The 9,620-nt window shown below is 42.1% G+C and overlaps 1 protein-coding gene across 1 annotated transcript in view; it reads left to right on the top strand.

Moving 5' to 3' along the window:
- The first annotated feature begins 5 nt into the window (after positions 1 to 5).
- The window catches only part of cog5 (component of oligomeric golgi complex 5), a 38,766-nt gene continuing 29,151 nt past the window's right edge, over positions 6 to 9,620 (top strand). Inside the window, exons 1-6 of the mRNA XM_042335141.1 lie at positions 6 to 61; positions 1,519 to 1,658; positions 2,295 to 2,352; positions 3,295 to 3,349; positions 4,801 to 4,870; positions 6,630 to 6,750. Of these exons, the coding sequence (XP_042191075.1) occupies positions 19 to 61; positions 1,519 to 1,658; positions 2,295 to 2,352; positions 3,295 to 3,349; positions 4,801 to 4,870; positions 6,630 to 6,750 (487 nt within the window). The 5' untranslated portion in view covers positions 6 to 18. The remainder of the gene's footprint in view (positions 62 to 1,518; positions 1,659 to 2,294; positions 2,353 to 3,294; positions 3,350 to 4,800; positions 4,871 to 6,629; positions 6,751 to 9,620) is intronic.

Raw genomic sequence — 9,620 nt, 5'->3', positions numbered from 1 at the left:
ACAATTAACGTCACCAACATGGCGGCGGCGCGGGGCTGGGAGTCAGGACTGTTACTGGAGGGTGAGGAGCTGTGTCTCTCTCTCGCTGTCTGTCTCTGTCTCTCTCTCTGTGTCTCTGTCTCTCTCTCGCTGTCTCTCTCTCTGTCTCTGTCTCTCTGTCTGTCTGTCTGTCTCTCTCTGTCTCTGTCTCGCTGTCTCTGTCTGTCTCGCTGTCTCTGTCTGTCTCTCTCTGTCTCTGTCTCGCTGTCTCTGTCTGTCTCTCTCTCTCGCTGTCTGTCTCTCTGTCTCTCTCTCTGTCTGTCTCTCTGTCTCTCTCTCTCTCTCTGTCTCTCTGTCTCTGTCTGTCTCTCTGTCTCTGTCTGTCTGTCTGTCTCTCTGTCTCTCTCTCGCTGTCTGTCTCTCTGTCTGTCTCTGTCTCTGTCTGTCTCTCTGTCTCTGTCTGTCTGTCTCTCTCTGTCTCTCTCTCTCTGTCTCTCTCTCTCGCTGTCTGTCTCTCTGTCTCTCTCTGTCTCGCTGTTTCTGTCTGTCTGTCTGTCTCTCTGTCTCTGTCTGTCTGTCTCTCTCTGTCTCTCTCTCGCTGTCTGTCACTATAACACCTCATAGACACTGCAAGTAATAATAATTCCTGCATTTGACACAGCGCGTTATCACCTCATTGAGACGTCTCAAAGCACTTCACAGAATACACTGTAAAGTATAGTGACTGTGTATTTTATGGACGAAACGCAGCAGCCAGTTGCGCACAGCAGCGTCCCACAAACAGTCGTGGATTAAGAAACCAAATTAATATATTTTTTTGAAGCAATTATTATCCCCGGAAACACGATCCACAAATCAACTAACAACCAGGTTCCTACTAACTGCTGATAAACAGAGGAATAAGGAAACTTGCCAACGTTTTGCCCCCTACCCGGGAATTGATGTTGGGCTCCTAGTTTAGGCATTTCAGGGTAATGCTGGGAGAGCGCTGCATTGTCAGTGTCGTCCCTTAATAATCCTTGCATTTGATATAGCGCTTTTCACGTCGGGAGGACGTCCCAAAGCGCTTCACAGAACACACTGTAAAGTGAATTGACTGTATATTTGTGGGCGAACGCGGCAGCCAATTGCGCACAGCAATGTCCCACAAACAGTCTTAGATTGAAAATGACCAATTTATTATTGTTTTGGGTTTTGGAGGGATTATTATTAGGCTCTGTGTGGAGTAAGGAAACTTGCCCAAGGATCACTTTTCTGGGGGTAATAATCCCTTCAAAAAAAAAATAATATATAAATAACACTATTGTCACTCAATCTACGACTGTTTGCGGGACGCTGCTGTGCACAATTGGCTGCCGCATTTCCCCTACAAAATATAGTCAATTCACCTTACAGTATATTCTGTGAAGCGCTTTGAGACATCTTGAAGATGTGATAAGGCGCTATATCAAATGCAAGGATTATTACTATCATTATTTACATGAAAGGTGCAATATAAATGTCAGTTGTTTATTAACATAATACCATACTACTTTTCAGAATGCTATACGGAATTCTTGAAAGAAGAATTTGATGTAAAGACCTATACCGCTCAATCCATTCATCAAGCAGTAATAGTTGAACAATTGGCAAAACTTGCACAAGGGATCAGCCAACTGGATAAAGAACTTCACATCCAGGTAAGCAGACTAAATGTGCATCTTTGATTTAAGTTTAAGCATCTAGCCATGAATATGGTTGAAATTGTTTTATCTAATAGATAATAAGGAACATTTTGATTTCCACAAATTTATATTTAATTTAATCAGAATACCTTTATGTATACATGTTGAACTTTCGCAGTTTTGTCTTCCATGCTAATAACCATGGTATTGTTCTATTTTGTAAATATTTACTAAAAACAAACAATAATTTCAAGATGGAATAAAATACCTAGCCTAACCATCCACCTTTCCAAACCATTTACTTAACATATTTACTCTTAAAATAGTTACCATTTGTGATTCAAACTGGTTGTAATTTGAGGATTGATCAGTGTTATATTAGACATAAAACACAGAAGATGTTTCATGCTGACACCCAATAAGTGTACCAAGATAAGTATAGCATAAGTTTGATGTATCTCCCAGACTTCGTCTGAAGTTCAGAAGGGCACACACACTAGGCATCCTCATGGCCTCCACTAAATGACATTGCCGGTTACTGTGAAATTGTCAAATCTGATTTTGATGTGGACTTTAATCATTTTAACATTGTTATTCTTTGCATTCTAAATAAAGGAGAAATTAGTGATATCACTACTTATATTTCCATAGGTTGTGGCAAGACATGAAAACCTTCTAGCTCAAGCCACTGGAATCGAGTCACTGGAAGGTAAATACTGCTGTTGAAAGCAATATTTTTCAATCTATTTATACTATATATTAGCAGTGTGAATCTATGTATTAGCAGTGTGAATCTGTATAATTTAAACCACCATTTAAATGCTTAACTTTTTGGTGACATCAAGCACAGGCATGGACTGCGATTGATATATTGTGGATTATCCACAAATCTACCTCTCTACTGCTGTCATGACAAGCTGCCTATCAGACAAGAAGTCCTGTATGAGTATTAACTTCCTTCAACCGAAAGTCAAAAAACCTGGCAAACCCAAACCACCTCTGGCTCCGACACTATTAACCTCGCAGCCGCCCACTGCAGATTACACAATCAGTGTGCAATCTTGATAATTTGTTTGACCTTCAGCTCAAGTCTGGTCCATGTCCCCTCACCTTAAATGCTTCCTCCTTACACTGTGGATTCAAAATCCTCTGAAACCATTCTTCTTTCCATGAACCTTCGGCCATCATCCTTGTAAACCCTCTATCCCACAATGTTTGGTTTCCCTCTCTGTCCACGTGAAGTGCTTGGAGACGTTTTTCAACATGAAAGGTACTGCATAGTCTAAAGTTAAATCCTCACAAAGTGGAAAATTAATTTTATGCCTTGTTAAAGAACTTTCAGCAATGAAGCAATTTCACTTTATTGCTCGATGTATGCTTCTACCCTTTGTAAGGTTAAACGTTCTTAGAATAGTTCTAAACTATAATGCAAGTCAAATAAAAGGTCTTTTGGGTATCAGTGCATTATATTTAGTTACTGACCATATTATGCTTTTGTAATACTGCTGAGATATGGATTTAGTAGGATGATGTATACTTCAATTTATTTATTAGAAATGCTCTAAATGATAGTTCTTAGTCGAACAAATTAACTGACTAACCTGAATCAGAACTTGTGTGGACTGTAGAGTGACTAAACTTTGGTTTTCAGGTGTGCTTCAGATGATGCAGACCAGAATTGCTGCTCTGCAGGGAACTGTTGACCGGTAAGTGCAAACCTGACATTTTGACTATAATAATCTAATAGAAAACTAGAATAATTATGTTGTTTGAAATAATATGGATGTACTGTTTTCACTGGTTATGTTTGAAGTGTTTTTTTTGGCCAGCTAGGTTGGCGCATGTGGAGTCCCATCACCATGCCTAAAAGTATCCAAACCAGACTGAGAATTCCATGTGTGACTCCTACACATGGATGTTTCTGTATCTGGAATGGAATGCCTGTCAACTCTGGAGGAATGCACCCTGGCAGAGAGTCTTGGGCTCAGGTTGGCAAGAGCCAAAGTTTGGGGGATCACCAAAGTGTGCATTGGGGTAACTGCTCAAATTTAATCAACTAAAATGGCATATCTTGTTAGTCGATTGGAGGATCGCTTTTCCGAGGGTAACAAACCCTTCGAAAAAAAATAATAATAATAATAATTTGGTCACTCAATCCATGACATTTTGTGGGACGCTGCTCTGCGTAATTTGCTGCCACATTTTACCCACAAAATATACAGTATAATCTGTGAAGCTCTATGAGGCGTCTTGAAGACATGATAAATCGCTGTATCAAATGCAAGGATTATTATTTTATTTATTTATCTGTCTGGCAAGCTTTCCCTCTGCTTGTCTAGCTAGGGCAGTCCTACACATTAGGGATTTGGCTTGCAGGGTTAACAGGAGCTGAGTGGGAGGATTCCCTGTCCCAGTGACTGGTCTGCCCTTCCAGATCCTGCCGATGGATACCACTGACAATTAGACCATGAGAATTTTAGCTGATATTAATAGAAATTGTCATCCTAAGAATGTAAGTTTATATGCACTCCCTATTAATGTACCAGAGATAGAAATGTTTGTAATTTGTCCTTTACCTATAAATATACTGTAAAATAGAGTGACTGTATTTTGTCGGCAGACAAATTGGTCCCAGTAATGTCCCACAACCAGCCATGAAGTGAATGACCAATTTTATTTTGGGGGATTGTTGACCAGGACATTGGGGAAAAACTCTCCTGTTTATGAATAGTGACACAGGATCTTTAATGTCCACCTGAAACAGGTAGACAACACTTCGGTTAAATGTTGCATCAAAGGTGGCACCTTCAACAATCCAACAACAACAAATTAAACTTGTATAAAGCCTTTCACAACGGAAAGACGTCCCAGAGCGCTGGACAGTTGGGGTCGAGGGGCGTGGAGGGCAGGGGGCAGGATCCAGACCATCATTGGAGTGTCAGCCCGATGTAGTTCTGTTTAACAGGAGCGCCTATTTGAATGGTTTTGTTTTCTATTGCTTGTAGCTTATGAAAAGTTAGTTCAGGTTTGACTAATCTGAATGTGGAATATAGTTTTTTCACACAATGAGGAATAAAAAAAAGGCTTTTATGTGAAAGGAAATTCATATATTTGCTTTTCTTTCCTTATCCCGGTTCATGTTTTTTCTTGTTAACAGGATAAGAGTAAAAATTGTTGATCCTTACAACAAGATTGTAGCTCGTACCGCACAGTTGGCTAAATTACAGGTACCGTATATCATGAGTTGTTTTGCATTTTCTCTTCATTGTGTAATAGAGAGCCAGTGGGGCCTGGCAAGGGGGTGATAGTATGGAATCTGGTGCTGGTATAGGTACGGATGACAGAGTTTTAAAATGACTGGATTTATGAATGGTTGAGATGGGGAGCCAGCGAGGAGGGCCTTGGAATAATGGAGGTGGGAGGTGCCGAACACATGGATAAAGGTTTTGACTACGTTGGGTGTGAGGTACGATTGGAGACGGGCAATGTAGCAGAGATGGAGGAAAGCGGTCCTGGCCAGGGACCGATGTTGGGTAGGAAGTAGTTGTGGAATGAACCTGATACCTAAGTTTTGCACAGGTTCAGTAAATCTGAGGTATAGGCCAGGGAGGATAAGGAGCTCCAAGCGCAGTTGAGACGAAGTTGACGGGAGCCAAAGAGTATGGCTTCCGTCTGGTCAACATTCAGCTGCAGAAAGTTGGTGCTTGTCTAGGCCTTGATGTCTGGGGTCACAGCTAGAGGAGAAGTAAATTTGGGTGTCATTGACACCCAAGTGGAAGTTGACCCCATGTCTCCGGATGACAACGCCAGGAGGGAGCATGTAGATGAGGAAAAGAAGGTCAATAATGGAATCTTGGGGTACGCTGCAGATGATTGTGGGGGGTGGGAGGAAAAAAACTGTTTGTAGAGATGAAGTAATGGTGGTTGGTTAAGCAGGATTCAAACCAAGAGAGTGCAGTCCCACTAAGGTAGATGAGGGAGGAGAGGCGGTCAAGGATGATGATGTGATTGACTGTGTTGAAGACAGTGGAGAGGTCCAGGAGGAGGCAGAGGGCGCTCTGGTCATTGGGGAGGGAGGGAGAGAGAGAGCGCGTGACTTTGATGAGCTCTGTCTTGGGGCTGTGGGCAGGTGCAAACTGGACTGGAGGGGCTCAGGTATGGAGCAGAGGGAGAGGTGAGGGGCTGGAGTATGGACTGAGGTGAGGGGCTACAGTATGGAGTGGGGGGAGAGGTGAGGGGCTGGAGAGTGAAGGGAGAGGTGAGGGGCTGCAGCATGGAGTGAGGTGAGGAGCTGGAGTATGGAGTGAGTGAGGGGCTAGAGTATGGAGTGGGGGGAGAGGCGAGGGGCTGGAGTATGGAGTGGGGGGAGAGGTGAGAGGCTGGGTATGGAGTGGGGTGAGAGGCGAGGGGCTACAGTATGAAGTGGGGGGGAGAGGTGAGGGGCTGGAGTATGGAATGGGGGGTGAGTTGAGGGGCTGGAGCATGGAGTGGGGGAAGAGGTTTAAGTGAAGTTGGTTGACAACACGTTTCAGGACTTGTCCACACGCAAAGCTCTGTTTTTCACCCAATGCTCTGTGTTTTTAACAGTTTAAAGCAGTCAGTACCTAGTAATGTAGTTCATGCTGATCTACTGCACTTGTACGATGGGAAGTTAAATGTTCTTATTTGTTTCCTATTCTTAAATTATAGTATTATTTGAACTTTCAGCTCATTATTAGCAGCGATTTTGAAAAAGCTTTGTTTTGTGAGCAATCATATTGTTAATAAATTCTTTAAATGTAAATTTTCTTAGGTAATTTACAATTCTAGCCCCTCACAAACACTTGACCAAGTACAGTACAGCATAATGTATAAATATACAAACCCAAATGTATCCCTGTTATTATCTTTTAAAACCTTTTTTTACTGACTGGAAATAGCATTTACAAATTCAGTGTCTACAGAAAGGAGTCAGTAAAATAAACTTATATTTATAACTTTATTCAGGCAGCTTGTGATTTGCTTCGACGGATAATCCGAATCTTGTACCTAAGTAAACGTCTGCAAGGTCAGCTCCAGGGTGGCAGCAGAGAAATTACCAAGGCTGCTCAGAGCCTCAATGAACTAGGTGAGTAGAGTATTAGCCTTGTTATAAGGTGGGTGGGTTTGTTATAAGGCATATTTGCTTGACATGATTGGAAATGTTGACTGGGGATCTGATGGACCTCAACTAAAAAATGGCCACTTTGCAAGTCAACAGGTCTATTGTAGTACAGTAAAATTCACAATTATTATTACAAGTTTTATCTTTATAAATCATATAATCACCTAAGTCGTACATGCACCCGAGACCCATTCAGTTTGTTATCAAAACCACTTAGATTTCTTTGCATTAGTCATACTAATTTCTCGTAACTCCACTCCCCTACCCTCCATTATTCCCGCACTTATTGGCTGTATGGAATCGCGGGAACCTAGTGACCTGATCTGTTGCCAAATGCACAGAAGAACTTCATTTCCCACGATTTAATGCGATTCCAACGCTTGCCTGTAAGTGAGCATCTGGCAACCGGTCAAGTCACATTGAATCACAGGAAACGTAGTATTGACCCGTCACCACATGTGCACTTACCAACTGCATTAAGTTACCCATGTGCTGTGTACATTATTGATTAAATTGGGTTTTATATGACTTGTACAAGTTTGCCTGTAACTCGGACTTCACATAAATCATAGCAAGTGTTATGGTGATGGCTGATGCATCTTATGTGAGTGTTGCTGTATTTAACTATACATTTTTAATTCAAATACTTTCTGTTCAAACTATTGTACTTGGAAACACTTTCATATATATCTTGTATAATCAATTCGGTAACTTGCTAAAATCTTTACATCAGAAATAATAGAAAATTATATTTTTTTATCTCATGACTACAACAACAACAAGATTCCATTTATAGAGCGCCTTTCGCGTTGGGAGGACGTCCCAAGACGCTGGACAGTTGGATCAGGACCCGAGCAGGGGGAAATGGTCCGGGTGAGGGGAGGGAAGGGAGGGGGCGAGGAGGGGGTAGAGAGTTGAGAGGGGAGCTGAAGGCTGAAGGTCAAAGAGAAAGGTCATTGAGACCGGCCTTGAAGGAGGAAAGGGAGGAAGCGGCGAAGGCACTGGGGGATGGAGTTCCAGAGCCTCGGAGCTGAGAGGCTGAAGGCCCGGCCACCGATGGTAGGGCGGTTGGGGCGGGGGATGTGGAGGATACCGGAGCCAGAGGAAAGAAGGGTACGGGCAGGTAAGTAGGGGGATAGTAGGTCGGAGAGGTAGGAGGGAGCGAGACCGTGAATGGCCTTGTAGACGAGGATGAGGATCTTGATTTCGACTGCAATGTTTGGGAGTCAACATGAAGGCAGCTTATTTTTTCAGTTAATGGAAATGTTCTGTGTAGAAATATAATGCAATTTAAGGACCTTTCTTGTGTCTGTCTGACTTTGCCGTTGTAGAAAACACATTCGGTCTCTAATATTGGTCTTCATAATTCATGCCTGCTGTTAGAGCAAGACAGCAAATCAGATGAAGCTGATACAAATAGAGGAAGAACAGATGTTAATAGGATATATACACTTGACCTTCTTGTTTGTACAAGTTTATATTGGTTTAGTGTAGTATCTTCAGGGGGAAATAAAATCGGAGGCTGATACAACTGTTTCTCATTTATACAAACAAAGAAATGCCTCAACTATCTAACTACTTTCAAAATAGAAATCCTTATGTTGGTGAAAAGCGAAGGTAAAGTTAAGTGACAATAGGTTAATCTGTTACCCACACTTTACTCTTCAGGGAAAAGTTAACACTGATGAATCTCAAAAAGGGCAGCCACCATTCAGTCACTAGCACGTATTAGTTCTGAATGTTGCTTAAGCTTTGGCAAATGGCACATAACCAACAAAGGCACTTGGTGTCTGTTGTATGAAGATGTTACCAGACTGGAGGTATCTGGTGCTCGCGGAAGGATATAGTCTGCAACAGAGCTTAGTTAGAAGAAGTCCAGAGCTGTGTGAGTGGGTGTTAGAGCTGGTGAAGACAACGTGGTTATTGACTTTAGCTAAAAATTCTTACATGTTTTTTAAGTTACTTTTCATATCAGCAACATCCCCAGAAAGTTCAGTTCTTTTCTTAGCCCCGACTGACAACTTTAACCAAGATTCCACTCTCTATTTAATGAAGACATTGCCATTATTGATCAATAGCTGCTGTCTACCTTTGAATACAATCGCTCCCTGGTTGGATGTTTTGAGGAAGTATTGTCGGGATTGATCTTTCTCAGCCTCTCTAGTGATTTACACTACCTCATGCCAACCAGAGCAAACAGCAGCAGAGATTCCATTTGCAGTATTCAGCACTAACTAGGGGACGTGGGGAGGGATCCCCCATGTACAAAGATTCTATTGTGATCCAACAGTCGCACATTTCCACTGCAACCGTTTAATCAGAAAATGTAAAGATATTACACTGCTTTGCATTTTGTGAACACTTCATAACATGTTGTCAGCCTGACTCATTGGTAGCTCTTGCCACACAACTGAGCTTTGGTCAGGGTAGAGCAAAACTCTGCACATCCATGCTCAATGTTTAACCTCTCCAAGAAGTAATAATAATAATAATCCTTGCATTTGATATAGCGCTTTTCACGTCGGGAGGACGTCCCAAAGCGCTTCACAGAAGAGATTGTAAAGTGAATTAACTGTATATTTGTGGATGAAACGCGGCAGCCAATTGCGCACAGCAATGTCCCACAAACAGTCGTAGATTGAAAATGACCAATTTATTATTGTTTTATTTTGGAAGGATTATTATTAGGTGTGTGGAGTAAGGAAACTTGCCCAAGGTTTCACCCTCTGCCTGGAATTGAACTCAGGTCTCTCACTTGCAAAGCGAGTGCTCTAACCACTGAGCTACATAATCCTTGCATTTGATGTAGCACCTTATCACGTCTTTGAGACGGC

This window comes from Callorhinchus milii, unplaced genomic scaffold (genome assembly GCF_018977255.1).
Source record: "Callorhinchus milii isolate IMCB2004 unplaced genomic scaffold, IMCB_Cmil_1.0 Scaffold5, whole genome shotgun sequence".
NCBI lineage: Eukaryota > Metazoa > Chordata > Chondrichthyes > Chimaeriformes > Callorhinchidae > Callorhinchus > Callorhinchus milii.
The sequence above is the reverse complement of the archived record's forward strand: the minus strand, read 5'-3'. Positions and strand labels throughout refer to the sequence as shown.